The sequence below is a fragment of the Molothrus aeneus genome, chromosome 4 (assembly GCF_037042795.1).
Source record: "Molothrus aeneus isolate 106 chromosome 4, BPBGC_Maene_1.0, whole genome shotgun sequence".
Lineage (NCBI taxonomy): Eukaryota > Metazoa > Chordata > Aves > Passeriformes > Icteridae > Molothrus > Molothrus aeneus.
Genome location: NC_089649.1, coordinates 21382761 through 21403895, shown reverse-complemented (window position 1 = coordinate 21403895; position 21135 = coordinate 21382761). Strand labels below are relative to the sequence as shown.

General features: G+C 40.5%; 1 protein-coding gene across 4 annotated transcripts in view; it reads right to left on the bottom strand.

Annotated features, from left to right (window-relative positions):
• The window catches only part of GRID2 (glutamate ionotropic receptor delta type subunit 2), a 684189-nt gene that overhangs the window by 83169 nt on the left and 579885 nt on the right, over positions 1 to 21135 (bottom strand). For all 4 annotated transcript variants that reach the window (XR_010783485.1, XR_010783484.1, XM_066548056.1 and 1 more), the window contains exons 12-13: positions 20644 to 20782; positions 10398 to 10593 (exon numbers count right to left, since the gene is read on the bottom strand). Coding sequence is in view for 2 of the 4 variants with exons in the window: in XM_066548056.1 (XP_066404153.1) it covers positions 10398 to 10593; positions 20644 to 20782 (335 nt within the window). In the remaining 2 variants the exon portion in view is untranslated. The remainder of the gene's footprint in view (positions 1 to 10397; positions 10594 to 20643; positions 20783 to 21135) is intronic.

Below are 21135 nucleotides of genomic sequence, written 5' to 3'. Positions count from 1 at the left end.
TCTATTGATCATGAGACAGAGCCTGCACTTCCCGTCTGTGTGTGATACATCCCCAGAGCAGCCCACCATGCCAGGAGCCTGCAACTGGGCTTCAAAGTGACAGCTGGAGTTTGGGAATGCTCCATCTGACTGCAAATGGAAATTGTTGCACAGATCAACAGTGAAAAATTGTAAGCTGATGGAGATAACAAAGGGGATGTGTAACAGTGTGGAGAGGTGAAAGGTGGAAAGAAGAAAGAAATTAGAGAGCTGGGGAAAAGTTGGAGCTACTGTTATCCAAACAGAAGGGACAGGGGGTCAAAAAGCAGACAAATGAGAAAGTAAGAGGGAGGAAACCAAGTGAAGTGAGAATTCAGAAGGAAAAGAACAAGCAGAGCTTGCTGCAGCTGTGTAGGAGTCTGTGTAGTCCCCAGACACTCTTGGGAGGGTAGTGTTATTAATCTTCATCAACCTAGAAATGTTACAGAACCTCTGCAGGAAAAGCACTAAGTTAATGGAGATAAAATGGAGAAATAAGAGCTCACAGGACCAGGATAACAGATGCCTGATAACTTGTGTGTCCCCTGTAGCCAAACAAGAATGCTCCAAATACCAAACTACTCTTTGTCAGGACAAGAATGCAAAATAATGTAGCAATTTTTGACAGAAATGTTCCACTGATGCTTTTTAAAAAGGGATTCGGAACTAAATTTTGGCACAAAAGAAAATGTGTGGTTGTTAAATGGCACAAATTCAAATCTTTTGTCACCCCCCCATAGGAAAAAGTCTGCAAGAAGTAACCTGAAGAAGTAAAGGAATAACTTCAAGTTGTTTTTTGCTCATCTCAAGCTGTGCTTCGCTACAGATTGCACAGACACGACCCATATCTGATGTGACCAGACTGGGAAAACATGCCTGGCAATTTGTAGCTTCCATCAGGAGTCCCTCTGGTTTAATAAAAAGCAATGAACATGCTACTCAAAAATCCAAAGAAGGGAATATCCCCCCAGAAGCTGCTGACACAGGAGGAGGTTCACTGCACTGGGGCACCTCAGCACAGCTTGCTCATGCCTCATCATACAGTTTTTGGTCACTTAAAGCTGTTGGTCACAACTTTTTTTGCTGATGCAATGCTACAGATTGAAGAGCCTGGGAAGCTAGCATATAAAATTCTAGCAACTGCATTAGAGGTAGATTTATGGGTTGAAAAAAGTTACAAACATTTATTATCTAGCAAAAGTTTCCTTGCATTGCTTTTTCCTTTTGTATATATCCAGCATGTTTTCCCTGTAAGATGCCACACCAGAACCAACATCACTCCAACAGCAGGGTCCAAATAAGCACTGAAACCTTACTAAAGTGACTCCTATCTTTCTGCCCCAAAGAATCTGCATCTCCCAAATCCTTCCTGGCCCCTGCAGCAGATAAACTTTGCTTTTAATTGAGAGAGCAACATGCAGCAGAACTTCCATTTTGCTACAAATATATCTGTGAAGACATTTCCAGTCTTGTACTCTTTAATAAATCCTGTGTGTTACTCAGGAGAGGGCTTGTAACAGCCCCCAGGAGAGCTGTTTCTCTTTCAGACCTCTCCCGTGCTAATGCATAATAAATGCACTCATCACCTACTAAATACTCACAAACATTTTCTTTAACAGAATATGACAACAGCATTGCTCTGTTAGGTGTAAATATGCACAAACTAAGCTAGTCATTTGGAGGGGTGGGTTCAGCATCCTTTTCTGTTTATACCATCCTTTCTAACAGATGCCTCCCTCACAGAGTGTGACCAGCTCAGAAAAATTAGGCAGCAAATAATACTAGCAAAAAAATTCCTGTGAGCATTATCCTGACACGCTCATGCTCAGCTTTTACGACCACTGACTGAAAATGTACCCTTTTTCTTAAATTATTTCCTAATTGTCAGTTTTCTTACTCTCTGATACCTTCCAAAAGTTTTGATCCTGTAAAAATCCCAGCTTCAGGACAGAACTCGGAATTTGTACAATTATTTACCTGCCAGTGTAAATGAAAGCAGCATTCATGCTGTTTAGTTATTCAGAAGTTTAAAGTCTGCCATATATAATGCTTGGGATTATACTATTCAGATGTGATAGGGCCATGGAAACAAATGGGGATACATACCAGTCTGGCAGCAATTCCCAAAGTGCTCAGCACCAGAAAAAGGCACCAAAAGATACCAAGTCCTCACACAGGAAGCCACAAGCAGTTACTCTACATGTGGTGATCAAGGTACACTCACCATTAGAGTGCAGTGTTCCCACCTTCCCTATCTACCATTCATACCCAAAGCTCTCCAGAAATAACAAAAAACCCAACCAACCAACAACAAAACAAAAAAGCCCCGAACTGCTATTTTTATTTCAGCATCTGGAGACTGGGAGCTATTTCACACACAATTAGTTCTACTAACATGCAAAAAGTTCTACTTTTTGCACATGCCTGAGGATTATTTTAGACCCAATGGCTGACAGTGCACCCTGGCCTGATAGGGGCAGCTGCCCCTACACTCCTACAGAGCTGTGCTCCTGCCATCAGGATGCACTCTGGATGTTTTGCTCATGAATCCAGCTTAATTAGTCCAGTTCCACATCAGAAAAACATCAGGTGAAATCTCCGCTCACAAAGGCATCAGTTTTCCTCTCTGTACTGTTTTGCCCTATGAAAAGATGACTGCAGGGTTAGACAGAGGCCAAGGTGTGAAGTACTGAGCTCTGCATTTGGCCATCAGGATGAAGGATGGGGCTCACTCCCCCATCCCATGCTCAAAGGGCTGTCATCCATCCTTTCTCCAGCTGAAAAGTCTGGACTCAGCTCTCTGCAAAATGCAATTCTACAGGACTGAAGCAAAATTAGCTCCTCAGAGTATATTTTGCTGTTTCTTATTTTTATTGCCATTTCTAGTCATGGAATATGATCTTAGTTTGGTAGGTACTGTACAAAATAAGCCACCAAGAAAAATAGGTTGCCATCTTCGGCATTCCTGACCACTCTCCAGAGAAGAAAATTGCCTGTCTACAACAGCAAAGAAAGAAACTTTGAGACCTAAATTAGATACCTCAAGTTACATGTGATGAGTGTATATTTATAGCCATTGACAGATCAAGGTGAAGAAAGGTTTCAGGAGAGAATTATCTTTGAACAGAAGATGGGATATATCTGTGGGGAGAGTCCTAAACAACCAAGTTTTCAGGCAAACAAGCATCTGAAAACAAGTAGAAAACTTTGAGATTAGAAAACTGCCTCTGAGATTAATGTGATGATATTGTTTTTAATCAATGAGAACATTCAAAAGAAGTATGTAGCTGGCACATCTGAAGCAATTGAATCTGGAGCAATTGAGAAATAACAAGGAGCAATTGTCCAATAAAATCCTATTTCCCCCCCTATTTTTTTATGTTGTATCAGACTGTTAAGAACTTTTAGTTCTCAGGCTCATCTTTTGAAGTTAGACTGTAGCTTTCCTTTGAGGATGAAGGCTGAAAGGTTAGGCACAGAGAGGTTGTTTTTTGAGAAATACTATTCATCTGATAATGGTGGTGTTCATTAATTTAGTTCATTCTGGGGTACAGCAGTTCTTTGGTTTCCCCCACATCCCATCTATGCCAGTATTTAGATGATTATCCTGTGTGTTCCTCTCTCCCCTCCGATTTGGCAGCTATAAAATAAACCAAAGGGAGGGAAAGAGCATAAAGAAGCAACAAAACAGAGCTGCTCAGCTGATGGGTAGTGATCATTGCACACCAGAGACCTGGTTGTCAGGGTTTTTGTTACTGCAATAACAAAGGGGAGTGCTAAGGAGTTTGAAGGAAAGACATGACTACTGTCTTGAGGGAAAACATACCTTACAGAAGGGTCCTTAGAGAAAGCATAAAGATACTTTGCTTGGAAAAGGAGTTGCACTGGAAGCTCACACAAATGATTTCCAACTCAGAAATGAGAAAGCTGCAGGGAGAGTCAGAATTCACCATGAAAGGCCTTGAAAGTCAAGGCAACTTTTCTTTTTTTGTTTTTTTTTTTTTCCTTAAACCCAGGAGGATTTTCAGTGAAACTAAATGCAAAGAGAATTCTTTATAGAGGCCTCAGAAAATAACAATGAAAACTACTGAAGTGACAGGCTGGAGGTCGTATGGGTAAATCATAGGCATGGTGTGGAAAGTAAATTGGCAAGACTTACCTAGACAAAGCAGCAACAGAAAGAAAATTTAAGATGATGAAGTCAACTTCTGTAGACTTTAGGTTGAACTAAGTTAGTGGTCAGACATGGACAGACAGCAGAGGAAAACACACAGATTTTATGAAATAAGCTCAGCTCAGTTCAAGAGAAGTGAAACTTCAAGTTGTCTCCATGGAGCCAATTTTTTTGGACTTAAGGGACAGGAATAAGTTAGAGACAGAAAAGACTGTGGTCTCCTGGATGTAGGATGGCTCATAAAAATTTCTGAACAGCTCTGGAAAGTTCTCCAAAAAACTGAGAGATGAGAGAGAGCAAGCAAAGAGATTCTGCCTTCCTTCTACATGGAAGGTAGAATGGCACAGCACCACAGCAGGACAGCAGTCGGTGTCGGTAACACCTGAGGTTGTTGAAGTGACTTGACCTTTGAACAGAAGTCAGGAGTAACTTGGGTGGCATTTCAGGGAGAGCAAAAAGGGTGAGGTACATTCAGTAGCATGTAAGATGAAATAGGAGAAGATGAACTCAGATAAACCTTCCAGAAAACTTTGGAGACAAAGGAATACAGCAATAGTTGGCTTGCTTTGTGGCTGAATGAGCACATGTCCATGTAGATCCATTTCTTGATATGTAGGCCAACTCAGATTTTGACTTATCAATTCTTTTGAATAAAGTCCAGCTCTGCGTATAATAACTTTTACAGGTGTTCTACTCCAGATAAAACCTGTGAAAACTCTCTAGAAAGTCAAAGTTAGATCAGACTTTCTTATATACTCAGAAGTGTTGGTGAGGGAGAGCAAGCCTTTAGTTAGACATACCCTGAATTCTGAGAAAATGTGGTGGTAGGAAAAGTTTTGCATTTAGTTTTTAAAGCTATGCACAGCATCTGCTTCATGCTCTGTTAACTGCCACAGAGCAGTCATTGTACTTCCCAAACACACTGGGTTAGCTCAAGAGCTTGGTGAACTCTTGAGCTAACCCAGATAACTATTAGCCTTTTGATAATGCCTAAAAGTAATGCCACACTGTGTTTGTAGAGCTTTCTGGTCAGGATTCTAATTTTTATCACTGCTGTAAGTTTTTTAAAGTCCCAGATATGGCAGTAAAGATACACAGAATTATAGGGAAAAAAAAAAATAAAGCCAGGCCATCCACGATAATACAAAGTAAGGGCAGTCAGTGCCTTTGGTACTGCCAGGCACCTGTCAGCTCTAAATCAAGGACTGTGCAGGAGACAGTAATTGCAGAATAGACAAACCTGCAGCTGTGGGACTGAACACATCAAGGTCCTAGGGGTACTTGTCAATCTTATTACTCATAGAGCAGACACAGAACATCTCATCTGACCAAGAAGCATCAGCTCCAGAGGCAGAATCAGGGAACCAGGGAGCTGGTGTCTGGGTTGATAATTAGCCTTCCAACCAAGAGCTGCAGAGCACAGTCGATCGCCTGCTCGTGAATTGAGATATACGGGAGAACTGGCCCAGCACTTTTATACGCTCTCACCTTCTCTTCTGCTTCATACCCCTTTCTTAGCCACTGCCAAACTGCTGAATCATGGTGCACATCCAGTACCCCAAAAGTCTGTCTTGGTTCTCTTTTGTTTTCAGGGTTTTTTTAAATTGGGCTACTCCATGGCCAGAAATGTTCACAACAAAGATGTGTGGACTACCATGCATTAACTAGATTTTTGTGTGGTGCAATCAGTGAATCTGCCAAAAGAACCGCAATTCCAATGGCAAATTTGTGAGTATATCAGAATAATTAATTAATTCAGGAGGGGTTTTGGCCCAAGATAAGTCTTCACAATGTTGCCAGTGCTGTAAGCAAATTAAGCATATCCACAGCCAGTTATTAACAATTTGCTCTAGCACAGAATTGCAAATTGTTATTACCCCTTTCTTCCCCATACAGATAACCCTAGCAGAGCTTTTCTATGGTCTATTCATTTACTATTACAGTATTTTCAGGAGGGTTAAAGTGCCATCCACAGTGTCCAGGGTAAACAAACTGGCCCCCATGCTTCCATTGGCATTGCAATTAGGACCACAAGAAAATCCAAATCTCAAGACCAAATTCCTTTTGATACTGTGAACACATCAAAAAGGAAGTACTACAAGTTTCTCTTAATGCACCATCCAGAAGCATTATTTCACCTGACAATAATTCACAAGTTTCCTAGCAGCTAAATATTTCACAGATAGAGTTAAATAGACAGAAGAGGTTTCAAATGCATTCAGATTCTGCCTGGGAAAGGAATTTTCCACTCTGTACTACTGAGAAAAATGAAGATGCTGTAGGCTATGGTATCATGTTCAGAGGAACAAGGTGGGTAGGATAGGGCATTAGGCACTATTATACTCCAGGGAAGAAAGAGCAGACAGGGGCACAATAGACGCGCTTCATTATATTTTAAATGGGAATAGTTCCAAGGATAGGAAAGCCTGTGGTGCTTGTAAAGGATTAAGCAGGGTAATGTGCTTTTTAAGAGGACATAAAGAGGTATGTAATGTGATATCTTTAAGCCTAAATGATTTTTCTTGGAGTCCTCAATGAATGTTTAAGCAGGCATGACTTGGGCCTCTGTAAATCCTCTCTGAATAAATAACTTCCGCAAAAATAGAGATTCCTAGGACAGAATGAGATGCATATTTCATAACCTATGCAAAAAAAAGGAAAATCAATTTGAGACACATGAAACACTTAGGAATAATTAAGAAAAAGGAAAGATAAAAGTGAATATTCTCCAGAATAATCCAGGCTTATAAAAAAAAAATATAGCTACCTCCCCATCCATTTTGATTTGACAGTGCAGGAAGACAAACAACTGAGTGCTTCCCTACCTTATATTCAGACCTTCAACAGCTTTTTGCTGTCTTTTGGGACAGGAAGGGACAATAAGTGGAAGAAAATATCTAAAGTGCCTGTGCTTTTCAGGCTGTCTCCTGTTTGAGGTATTTAAAACTGCTCTCTCTTCAGGGTAAATCTATCCAGCTGCTCTCTAGCTGGACCTGTGGTATTTATAGCTGTTCACTATGGATGGAACAGGAGCACACACGGTGATATGTATGCACCTGATTTATGAGAGGAACAGGACCAATAAATATCAAAACCTGAAAACTTACAATAGCATGATCTTCCCATCTTATTTCTCTTGTCTGCACTGCCCTCCTGCCAGGAAAAGCAGGTCAAAGCAGCAGAATGCCTGATTTAAAGTGGGACTGTGCAATCACTGTCATTTGGCTGCATTGTATTTGCACTCACACAGGTGCCACTCCCCACAAAGACACTGGTACAGCAAGCAGGCAGCCCTGCTGAGTGAGAGGAGTGAGGTGCTGAGTGAATCAGTGGTTGGCCTCTCTCCTCTTCCCCCTGTTTATATATACATTAGCATTAGACTGCTACTTTCCTCACAATAAAATAGTGCCAGCTCCACTGGAGCTGTCAGGATAAAACCAAGACAAAACTATAGAACTTTTGGGATTTTACAAAAATATTTTGGGAAGCGTCTTCTGTGAAGGCTCCTTGCAAACCTCATTTAAGCTCTGAGGTGGTGCAGCAAGGGGTGCTGCTAAAGATGGGAGTGTGCACTGCATCCCTGCACAGCTGTTTCCCATGGTGGTCCCTCCTATCCCAATCCCTTCGTGGTCATTGCTCAGATGAGTGGGAGCCCCTTTCCCTGTACCTGTCTGGAGCACTCATGAAGTCTCTGCTGCCTCACTTGGCACTCCAGGAAGGTTTGCTGAGGTGATGCTCTCACAGAGCCAGGACAAGCTGCTGTTCAGTCACACTTTAGTGCTGATGAATTGGGGAAATAAAATGAGGCACAGAGGAAGACCTGTTGGTGTATCTTGCCCAGAGTTATAATCAGGTTAATAGCTCTGATGTGGCCAACTAAATTCATTAAAGACCCTGAAGAGCATTATAAAGTATATAAACAGGCCAAGGGGACCCATTAATTCTTTATGAAATGTTTTCATATTTTGAAATGTGTTACAGAGATTATAATCTCTGCCTTTTATCAGATACCTTTTAAATTATTAGTTTTCCTTGCCTAAGATCAGCTTTTAACATCACTTTCTTCATGCAGCTTTCTTTCCAAGCAGGCCAACTACAAGTTCCCAAAAGCTTCTTGTGAACAGCAGCTGGCAAATAATCTTTTTCTGTGCAATTTCTTCCTGTAAATTGAAGGAAGAGGAGAAATTGTGCACCCACAGGTAGATGCAAGTTCATTAGAATCAGACCTAAGACCTCTGTTTTTTTAAAACTGGAGGCTGGTTGCCTTGCTCACTTGACACAACTTAGTTTTTGACATCATCGTTTGCCTATTCCTGGGAAGCAAAAGCATGGGAAATTAAGAACTTGGATGTTTCTGGTTTTGTAGGTTTTAGGACAGCAACTCCCAAGTCTCCAAGAATGAAAATTCAAGGACTGTAATCTGGAATTACCTGGCAGCAGGATACACCATTTGTTTGGTTCTTCAAGCTAAAAGTTGTTAGTGAGCACAGCTGTGTTTGATGTACTCTGGTCTTTTGAGCCTTCTGAAACTCATTTTATAACTTGGGAAGGGAAACCAGAAGGAGGGCAGGTTCTTGGTTTTGGGCTTTATATATATATATACAAAAGGCAAATCCCAGCTTTATCAGCCATTTACAAACTGAGCTAAAATATGTTCTCTGAAAAAAAGCAATTTCCTCTAGCCAATAAATCTTCAGACCTTTTTTTCTTGCTCTTTCAGCTTATGACTTTATCTAAAAGGGTTTCAAAAGTGCAGTTCCCCAGGACCTCTCCTGCCTCTTTTTAATGCTGTTTAGTCCTTCAGAGGAGAAAATATGAATCTTGGTTATCCAGAGGCTGGGTTGGGGATTTTTAAAACTCCAAATAATCTTCGTCATTTTTCAGTTCTTCTATTATCAAGAGCTCACCAGTGATTTCATCATTCTTCTTAACATAGTCTTTTCTCTTGTTACTGTCTAGAGTGAGAACATCAGAAATGTCAGGTTTTTCTGGCCAATGGATTTTGGTGGAGTCAAAAAAACAGAGTTCATCTGGATTTTCACAAGTCTCTAAATTGAGATTGTAACAACGTGAACACACAACTTATGGATATTTTCTGTAAGAAATCGTCACATATTGAAGTTTAAAATAAAGTCAGCAAAATATTATATTTCTTTGATTTGATTTAGAAGTCTGAACATAAAGATACAATGCTGGGGAAAAGCTTGTGTACAGTCACTCATCAACTTATATTGACTCTTAAACTGAATCCTTTCATGGACTGGTGTTTCTTTAAAAGTTGCAGCTGTCAGCCAGAATTTGGGAGGGAACTACTGCATTCACACATGTGCCTACAAAAAGCTCTCAAAGTGTTTTTCCACTGCCAAACCTACTGCAGAATGTGTTTCTGAGACTCTTTTTAAAGTCAAATCATCTATTCCTGCCTTTGTCTTTCAAAACAAACGTGACCCAGAGCTACAGCAGACAGCCAGGATTTTCAGTGTCGGGAGGCTAAAAATAAAGCTAATCAATGTCTTGTATTCTGGGGCATAGAATTCGCAGGGATCCCCAACGAGGGGAGAGAAGGATGCCTCTGACTCCATCTTATCAGAAAGCTAATTAATTACTTTATTATACTATATTATTCTATATTATATTACACTATATTACATTACATCTAAATTGAATCTGCCAAGCATTCAACTCTGCACTGAATTCTCTGACTGTCAGCTGACAGGCCCGACACACACACACACACTTGGCCCTGACAGGTCAAGGAAACAAAACACCATCACTCTGGGTAAACAATCTCCATATAGCATTCTACTTTTGCACAAACATAGGCACAGCAAATGATAAGAATTGTTTTTCCTTTCTCTGAGGTTCAGAGAATGTGAAACCCAGAAATATGCTTGGGAACAATTGTGTCTTGCTTTTCTCTGTGAAGAGAAAAGGGTTCTGAGTGCAGTGTTCTTATTCCTTTTTTGCACCCTTACAAATTCAGCCATCTCCTATAAAAACACCTGTAAATACTTTTTGAAGCCAACAGTCTAGGCACTTAGATATTAAAATGCCATTCAATGCCACAAACCTGAGAAGTCCCAATCCTCTGTGCCAGCGCAATGGGCTTTCAGGAACTGATTAAAGGCACGATTGCAACAGCTAAGCAAATGTGGTGCAACACAGAGCATCTCCAATGGGAAGCACAAAGGAAGGGTGCCAGTACCTTCTGAATGCCTGCAGTGGACTCGAGGACGTTGTTCTCGGAGCCGTTGCTCCGGTTGATCATGCGCCACATCTGGGAATACATGCTGTCCCTCTCGAAGGGGTTCATGCCCTTCACGCGCACGTGCTCGTACACGGCCGAGTCCAGCACGGTGCCGTAAGGAATGTCCGTCTGCCGCGACAGATCCTGGAGAGACCTTCATGGGTGGGGAAGAAAAAGAGACATGGGAGGCTTTCATCCACTTTTTCAAGAGGAAGGAGCTGCAGGCAAACAAAGGGCAACGCAGAGGAAGACAGGTGTCATGACACTTTCATCTGTTGGGCTTTTTTTCCTTTTTTTTATGATTTAAGACACAAAGAGCAATATTAAGAGAAAGGAAGGAGTGGAAAAAGTGAAAATGGATGAAAAAGGAACAGAAGGGGCAAGAGGATGCTGGGAAATACCAATCTCCCTTGAGCAGGGGCAAGGGAGAAGCAGGGAGTGTTGGAATCAGAAGTTGGATACCTGCCTAGAGTGCAAACACACACACTGCTGTGGAGAGCTGGTGGCAGCACCAGAACTCAGAAATCCAGCCCAGAGCACCTGGACTGAGCAGCTCTGTGTGCTCCTGGGTTACACTGTGCAGGGCAGTTTGGTGGGGGTGTTCAGTTCCTGCTCTGAACTGTGCATCCATCTCATAGGTCACATCTTGTATTAGTTCCAGCAATAAGAATATTTCTGTTGTACTTTCATGAACTGCTTTTTCATCATATTTTCATGTTATCACAGTTCATGTTATTTAGTCTAATAAATTTGTTCTGCTTTACTTGTTATGTAGTCTTACCTTTCTCCATAAAGCAAAAGAAATAAACCATTTTAGAAGTTTCTGAAACATCCCAAATGGGGCTTGGTCAACCGAACTTGCTTTGAACTTCAAAACTGTATGTTAGAACCATTTAAGGTTTCCTTACCTCTTGGCTTTTATTTTCCTTTCCTGTTGAATTGCTCTCCAGTACCTTTGATTCTTTAATGGCACTCATTAAAATTTCAAAGTAACTACTGCAATACGTCTACTGCTTAAAACCCATTACAGCCTTCCCAGCACAAATTAACTGTGTATAAACTGCACAAATCTAGTGGATGACACATAAGGACAATCAAGGAGCTCAATGCTGTCTTAAAGAAGGCAATAGCAAATTGTAAAAGCTTATTAGAGACAGAAAATGCAAACAGCAACGTAGGAAACTCATCCAATTCCAAGCTGTATTTCTAAAAAATGTAAATATGAAGGCCAGTGAAAATTGCCCTGTGGGATGGGGATTGGAAGAAATGAAATTCTTAGGTGTAATGAGGATGGCACTGAAGAAAAAAATAATGACATCTCACAGGATATGTATGCCATGAACAAAACAGAAAGCAGAAAAAGAAGACATCAATAGAGATCAATGGCAAGAGTTTAGATGTTAGCTGAGTAAAAAAGAAATCCTTTGAAGTTTAGACATATGGGCTTAGAAAAACATTGACCAAGACCTAAATTCTAATCAGATAACATATGGTAATTATAAGGAAGGGAAAAATGTAATTGTGAGGAGTAAATAACTAATGGTATTAAAACCCCTCAAAATTATCTCACTTTCTCCAACAAGACTGCATTCCTTTTAAACAGGGAACCTGCAAAGATTCATCTAATGAATCATCAAAGGTGAGATGCTACAGGTAACATTTCCTGAAACCAAAGTATTGGTATTCTACCAGAGGACCATGACATGCCCTGTTCTATGAGGAAAACTCTGGCAGACTAAGGCATCAGGACAATAAGCAATGTGGTACTTATTGCAACTGAATAGGAAAAGAAAAAATAAATTATCAAGTCCAGATAAACACTTATGAGTTCTGAAAGATTAAATATAAAATGGCTGAGCTGTGAGCAGAAATGTGAAACCTCCTTACAGCCAATGAGCAAAAGGAAAGCAGTAAATATTTTAAAAAGTGCCAGTCAGGGGAATTACCAATGTAAGGTCCTTAGGTCATGTGCTTAAGTTTAGTAAAAATTCTGAAATAAGAATTAATACAATTTTAAAGGTCAGTCCTGAAGTCTAGACATAGACACCAGGCAGGTTTCTCCAGGGAAAGCAAGTAAATCATCTATTACACTTTGAAATTGCTCAGAAACCCCTCAGAATTTCAGAGAACTTCCTCCCACCAAACAACATACAGACAGTGGAAGCAGATGGACAATCTTCACAGGAGGATTTTGGAAACATTTCCTAGCAACTCTGGGTAGCATGAGAAATATTCAGTCAGAGTGGATGCTCTCGAGGGATTTCAAGGGTAACAAGAACAGCTTTTGCAGAGCTAAAAGGCTGAACAAGAAGAGTGTGACCCTGTGGATGGGGACAGCAATCACAGCTAGAGCTGAGGCACTCAGTGCCTGCATTGCCTCACTTTTCCCCACCAAGGTCTCCCAGGCCTTTGTGACTACAGGCAGGGTTCAAGAAGACAACTAACAATGAGCAGTAAGTTGTCAGGTAAATCCCAACCAGACAAGGCAGGGATTGACTGGGATCACTAGATCCATAGAAGTCAGAGTGTGCTGAGAAAGCTGGCCTGTGTCCTTGCAAGGCCATCTGCTTTAATTTTTGCAAGGTGAAGGAGGCTAGGGGAGATTCCTTGGTACAGGAGAAAGAAAATATCCAGACTATATTAAAAAAGTGAATAAAAGATGATTCATGGAATTACTGCTGGTTGTCCAACCTCATGGAGTGTGTCCTTAGCACATTTCTGAGCACATGAAGGAAAAGCAGACTACAGGCAGCACTCAACATTGACTCACCAAAATTAAGTCATGCCTGACCAATTTGGTTGCCTTCTACACTAAAATTACTTCATTTGTGGACAAGACTAGAGATACTGACATAGTTTACCTTTAGCAAGGCAGCCTGCCTATCTGCCTGCCTCAATATACTTGTATCCAAAGGAGGTCATTAGGTACAGCCGTGTGGGAAAGCAGATTTGATAAATTCCCAATTGTATTGTCCTGCTCATGGCATCTCTCATCTGCAGGCTGCTACCAGGTACCCCAGAGGTCTAACCTGGGACATGGCTTTACCAGTGACTTGGAGGAGGTAAGCAAGCACCCTTCTGTCAAGTTTGAAGATGGCATGACATGGAGGGACCTGCTCAAGGACAGGCTGAAGATCAGATGAGCCTAGAAAGGCTGGAGCAATGGGGTGTGAAATTCAGCAAGGACAAATTCAAAGCTCTGTACCTGGGGATGAAAAAAAGCCTGCAACAACCAGGCTGAGCACAGCTCTGCAGAAAGGCACCCTAGCAGGCAGCAGTGGGTCTTGCTGAGAGCTTCTCCTTATTTTACCATTAGGCAAAGTGTTGTGCAAAGTGCTGACAGTCTGTCTATCTGTCAAAAGCATCACTGATGAAAGGCACTAGATAAATACAGCACACTGTCTTCATCCATTCTGCTCCTGCTGCTGCTGCTGCTGCCAGTACATTCCTGTAATCAACTGGCAGCGCTCAGCAGTGCAATGAGCTGTCACAAGATGCATACTGCAATGTCCTGTAATTGTTATTTGTCATACCAGAAAAGGGTACCAAAAGTATTTATCTGGTCTCCAATTTCTAGTGACACCACTTAGTAAAATTGCAATCATTACTTTACAGGACTCTACATAGCCATATAATTTCTAATATAATGAGCAACAAAACATTTTTTTGGATATATTATTGCTAAGCAGGATATAATTGACAGGTGTAGCTACTGCCACAAATCAGTTAAAAGCAGCACAAAAGAGCTCCTGTGTATATCTTGTGGCTATAAAAGCAACTTTGTTATTTTCAGAAGGGCAAACCAGCACAAGACAAGAGCTATTAGTCTTGGAATGTACTACAGCCAAGGATGGGAAGCAAACAGGCTGGGAAGCAAGCGTGCTATCACACACAAAGGCACCACTGGCAGGGAAATAACAAGGAGAAGAATTATGTCAATGCCTTCAGGAAGGCATGTTGTAGCTGCCACGTCTGGCATTAACTGGAGTCTGCAGTGCCTCACTGTTAGATGTGCTACCCTTAAGTGCAGGATGCCTCTAAGCTGCCCTACTTGCATCTTTTCACGGTCACAGGTGAGGCTCCATGCTGAGAAAATGATGACAAGAGGAGAAAAACAAGACAAATATAAGTGTAAACTCTATGGATGGGCTAAATGCTGTTGTTGGCAGTAAACCCAGTGTTCTGATTCACCTGACCATATGCTGAGGAGCAAGAAAGAAGTTTGGGAGCCTTGGAGGTGTACATGTGTATATACTGCTGCACAGGCAAGCTGCAAATACAGCAAAGATCTATCACACATCAGTGACTCCCTCCCCGCACACAAACATGTAGAATGGGATCATAATATACATGACCTCCTTCAGAAGCTGTTTGTTTAATAACCCACAACTCTGCCAAAGTGCTGCTGAGACGTTCAACCTAGAAGGTACAGCAAAACAAAGTACAGAAAAACAAAGGGAAATGGCAAACTTTGAGAGAGCTACTAGAATTATTAAACCACTGAAGTTCCTTTACAGAAGAAAGAACTCTTAAAACTGCTGATTTATAGGTTACACATTGGTTGGTGTACCTCTGTTTCTGGATTAAACAACTCATTCTCTTTTCAGACAATTGCCTTTAGTGAACACGTAAATCCTCAGCCTCACTCTTGCCCCCCAATTTCACTGACACAGCTGCCACACCAGATCTCATAATAAAGAAAAAGTATCTGTGAAGATAATGAATTCCTACAAGGGATCCTTTGATGCCCAAATCCTGATTCCATTACCCACACTGAAATGCAATTTTTTGATAGTTCCCAGATGAACTGCAAAGCAAAGCACTCATTAGCATGAATAAGCAAATGATAATTTCACATTTTAAAACTTTTCTCTTTGAATTTCTAGTTTTGAAGCAATAAGGTATTTAATGATAAAAATTATTAAAAAATATAAAAAAGCAGATGTAGCTAAAAAATTTGTTAATAAATTAGATACCTTTAACTGAGTTTGTATACAGACAAATTCTACCTCTAGGGAAGTGCCCATGCAGTCAGATCATTCAGTTTATTTTTGTCTATCACTCATGCAGCATTGTGAGGAAAAAATATTATGTGTGGTCTTTATAATAAATTTTTTTCTCATTGCGATTACTGGGATAATACCGATATTATTCCAGCATCAATATTATCCTAAATTAACTAGGCTAATAGGGCTATTCTGAGAAGGAATTGAATCATTTGAGGAAGAGTTATTAAGAGATAGATGTATTTTTCAGCATTTTTTGCTTTTGCTTAGTATTCTACACCTTAACCAGGCAGCAGTTGTCAGGTCACTTTCATTTTATGGCTTAGTACAAATCAGTTACTTTGCAATTTAAGAAATTATCTCTGCCTACAGCTAGAAGAAAAATGTAGCAGGATTTGGATATGTTTCTTTCTCCAGAGCATACTCTTTTCTATAAATTCAAATCCTAGACTCAGAATTGGTAACATGTTCACATATGTCAGCCAAAAAGTACACAGAAAAATGTTGCAAAGCAAAAAGTCAGCTTCATAAAGAAGCAACTGAATTTCTTTTAAGGTGATAAAATACCACTGAGGTCAGAGACTTGGGCATCAACACATCTTTGTAAACCTGGGTTATAGATCAATTCAGGCTAGCTGTGCTAGACTTGAGGGCTGCATAGAGCTGTCTGCAAGATCTGGTCACTAAATTTTCAACAAAAAACGACCAATGTCACAGCCTACACTGAAGCCTTTATTTATGACTGATTGATGCAGATAAAGCTTTCCAGTGCTTTTGTGGGGTATTTTGTTCATTTGTCTGTTTTTTTTTTTTTTTTCCTAGGACAGTAAGGAATAATTCAGAAGCAGATTTAGGGTTAGGGAACAGGGCACATTAAGCCAAGGGGTTTGACTGTTGTCAGGGTGAGCTGTGGCAGAAACCTGTAATACTGCTTGCAGGCTGAACCATGATAAAGAAAAGATTAATGGACATGCATTGGGCAATATCTAATTACTGCATTCTCTGCAACCCCCTTGCAGAAATCCTGCAGTCAGCTCCACTGAGCTCTATAAAGCCTTAAGGAATTCTTAGCTTCAGGTGAATCGTGTTTTAGCAAAATGACGGGAAAAGAATGGCTAAGAAAGAAAGACCTGCTTTCCCACTATGCCTCCATTTTTGGAGGCAGAGGTCTCACCTAGCAAACAAGACACACTTGTTATAAAATGGAAAGCGTAATGTGAACTTCTGATTTTACAGAAGAAGACAAAAGATGCACTCTTTCTCTCACAACATGTACAATCTAAACTCTCACGCTTCCACATTTTAGAAGTGGATTAAACTTGACACCACCTAACACCAGGCTTTATATGGCAAATCTTTTGACTTATTCTCTGTTCACCCACTCCCACTTCCTTCCTGCAAAATGTCAGTACTCATGTGGTGGTGACACTCTCCTAATCCAGAAAAAACAGTGCAGTAATTTGAATAAAATCAATCTCTGCCAATGGACTCTAATTTGATCCTAAAGGAATCATAAAACATAATAATGTCAACACTGGCTCAGTGATGAAATTAAGAATATGAGCATCCCCTAGAAATAGCTCAGGACCTCCAAATTCATTTGGCATTTACCAAGAAAAGCCACTCCTAATTACTATTAATTTATGTTCATTTGCAAAAGTTATCTAAAGATTTAAAAGCATAGAAATTATGCTTTGCTGCCACAGTGTTATGGCATTTGAAATGCTGACGGTCTTGATTTAAATGTCATCTGCAGTGTGGGTCAAGTGTGAACAAAAGATGCATCTAGGAGCTACTTTAGAACTTGAGTGCCTCTGCTCTTGATATTGCGTGTTGGCAGAGGTGAAAAGCTGAGCTCCCAAAGGTACTAAGAGTAGCCATTTCTCTGGAAAAGCAAATTTAACACCCCTTCTTTTCCTTCTAGTTTCTCTGAATTAATTTAAAAACTGCAAAAAATTTGCTTCAAACTGAACATTGAGGCAGAGCACAAATGTCATCAAGTGAGGTTATACAGCAAAGATCTAATTTGAAACTCTGTAAGGAAAGGGAACACTTATTTCTCTAAGGGTCCTCCTTAGTGGATGGGCTGATAAAATTTTGCATGCTTTGCTACTCCAAATAGAGCTCTGGATACCATGAGGCACTGACTAGGAAGAATGGCCCAGCCTTCACTCCAGCTGAGCAGGGGAAGCTGCAAGAGCTCTGAACACAAACTAGCTTCATATCCAAAAGCTGAAATGCAGTAACTACCAAATGTTTCATGGAAATGAAATGTGCTGTAGGCTGCTTGAATCCTCCTATCTTTTGTAAAAGATATCATGAGGACCATACCTACAACAACACACTGTAATATCTGATGCTAGCTGGAAATCTGAAATGAAAAAATATTAACTACTTTTTATATCTGTGCAAACCCACTGACTTCATTTTCTTTCTTTTTTTCTGGCTTGTCTAAAGCTGACAAGCACTACCAGCAGAATCTGGATTATTTTTTTTAATGCTTATACTCATTTCCATTCTGGCCTTGAAGGCTCCCCAAGGTACAATTTGAACTGTTAAAAAAAAAAAGAAAAAAGGAAAAAAGGAGCATCAGCTTTTTTTCTTTATTGCTTATTCATGTTTTCCACTTTGCAGTAATTCAGCATGATAAACAAACCTCCTCTCTCTTATGTGCTGGTTTAAGTTCCAATTTTGGCAGTTTTGTAAACTGAAGTTTTATACTCACACCATAGTTAGGATAACTTCATTCCCTAATGGATACTAAACACATCTAATTACTCTATTTTTGAGCTGGAAGTGCTGTTGAAAGATGTCTGTTCTTTTATTCCAGGAGCTTTCCAGCTGCAACATTTTCTACTGAATAAAACATTTTCAGTGACTCTGCCCATAAATAATACGGCACAAAGACCAATGTAATCCCAACTGTACATAATAACCTCAAAATTCCACTGAGGCTTTTCTAGTGACATCATAATAAACTGCAAGAAAAAGCTGAAGATGTATTAAATTATAGTTTGGGTATATTTTATTCTTTTTTGCACATCATAAGAAAACACAGACATTTGTCACAGTAATTTGAACATTTTTCTGTACTACTTCAAAACTAGAAGGGACGTGATTTCAAAGCAGAATGCAGAAGCATATTTCATTCTTCTAAGGACGAACTGAATGAGTGAGTACATCATTATAATTTATTTTGCATCTATAAATTCCCATGTTGTTTCTTCATACTCCTTAGTCAAATTTAAATTGTTTAAAACTTAAATAGATAAATCAACTTCCCTCAAAATATCAAGATTAATGCTGACAAACATTGACACAGAATATCATTTTACTCCCATCCAAATTTTGAAGGGATGATAATTGAGAGTATGGAGTCAAATGGTTGGGTTGTGTCAAAATACCGAAATCTGTTATGCAAAACAAAATACCAAAATCTGTTATTCAGAACACAAAAAAAACCCCAAAGGTAACTTGATTTAATTTTCTCATTTTCTCATTGCTTTAGTCTATTTTATATATCTCTGCCTTAGAGTATTGAGCCCTCTAATAGATGAAAGTGGTGAGGCTGTTACCTCAGAAAGGAAGGATAACAACCACTGAAAATTTCCAGTTTGGAGTGTAAGGACTTGCAAAGCCTGGGCAATTTGGTCCATGGAACTTCTCCCTCTACCTCCATCACCCAAGGGTCAGGACATAACCATGCACTCAAAGTTAAGTACTGCTTCTGCTCTTGGGTCCAACTTGGGCTTCAATTGCAAAAGAAACTTGTCTGCCATTGAAGATCTTTGCCAGCCTGTGTGAAAGCCTGGATTGGTTTTAGCCCACAGAAAATCCTCACCCAGAGGAGAAGTACCTTTGTGTGAGCAGAGTGACTGCTGGCACGCAGCGATGCTCGATCCTGACCTGTGAACTCACAGGGGAGCCAAGGCTCCCCCTGCTCAGTTTGTGACAGTGGCTCACTGCCTCAAGGGGAATTTCAGAGAGATTTGAGAGATTTTGAAAGCAGCTGAACTAGAGGCAGAAGGACCTTAGGTGATGATACACACAAGTCAGGGATTTGGATCAGTGACTGGACTGGGAAAACAGAATTTTCCCTAGGGTCAGCATTGAGCCTGACTTGAAGGTCAAGTTCTTACCTTTCGGGAGGAAGAAATACAGTGAAATGTGCCTCTCTTCTTTAAAGTCACTCTGAGACTTTTGCAAAGAAGCAAAGGGTAATTTTGTCACTCTCACATACTTTCACAGACTTGTAGGCTCAAGATTAATCTGCTATGAAAAAATGGCCAGCTGTCCCTCACAGTGCTTGGTTAGCTAATACAGCTTCCCTGTATTTTCTAGTCTCTGCTTTGACCCAGGAGTGAGCATTTGAAGGTGAAGGTTATCACTGTAGCAATGGAAGTGAGGATAACTCAGTATCCTAGGTGAAGGAGAGGATACTGGAGTACAGAAGGGCAGAGAGAGAGGATAGGAGACCTAGAAAGGCTCCTGTAGTATGGAAAGATGACATGATCTTCAGAAAAAGACTGGAAGGTGTGACAGAAAGAGTTCACTATAAAAGGAACAGGAGAAGACCAGGACATTGATTTTTGGGAGGCATGAAGCAAAGGAACAAATACACAGGGAAAGAGTACAACATGATCTGCTCATGTAGTAAGAGAGCTCCTGGGAGCAGAAGGAGCAAAGAGGAGCTCCCAAACCAGTGAGTTCATTACTGCTTGTTGCTGTTAACAAATGTCTGCCTTGGCAAGAATAGGTGAAGTCAGCTCTGAGCTCCCCAGACATAGAAGATTCATTGGGATCTTCCTGACCAGTGTTGGAATGCAAGCATTGTGGAATACATCTGAATGCAAAGCAGCAGCAATTTATACTTTCCTATTTCAAACACTGACACTGTGTGGTCATCTCAAACTCAATTGCCTCTTTCAAAACATGTATGTGTGCAAACATACATATGTATGTCTGCCACAGGGAAAAGCATCTGCTAGAGGCCAACAACTCCAATCCTAAAAACAAAGTGTCTCCAGGGAGACCGACAGTCTCTCATAGTATATTGTTATTTTTCTAACTTCCCAACTACTTCTCAAGGAAGATAAACATTTATTCCTGTCCTCACATTTAAGTAGAACATTTATACCCCTCTACATGTATATTTATGTTCGCCCTCCATTCCCTTCAATCATTCTTTATCAACTTACTGGATGGAGTTCTCAATGCGTGTGATGGTGAGGAAAGCTGCTAGGTTGGCCGTGTAGGAGGAGATGACAATCAAAGCAAAAAGCCACCAGGCTCCCATCATCAGTCGGGTTGCCAGGGTTGTGTATGGAACCTCTCCTCCTGTGGGGAAGAAGGAAAAGCAAGAATTTTCATTTGGCAGAGGAATGCTCGTGCATCTCTCAGGATAACTAGACCCCAAGGCTAACAGGTTAAAGCAGTCCATTAAAGCCTGGTGCTTCAGTGGACTGAGCAGGATTTGGAGCTGCACTTTCTGTGCAAGGAAAAGCACTGAAGGAAGCCCACACTGTCAGTTGTCATTCCTGTGTTTAATCTCTTTTGCTATTATGCCTTTAATTGCAGTTTATCTGCCAATCCTGTCCAGTAATGGAAATAGACTTCTACATCTCCGAACAAAAGCAGCCAAAGGAAAATCTTACAATGTTCTTTCCTTAGAGATCTTATCTACAAACCTT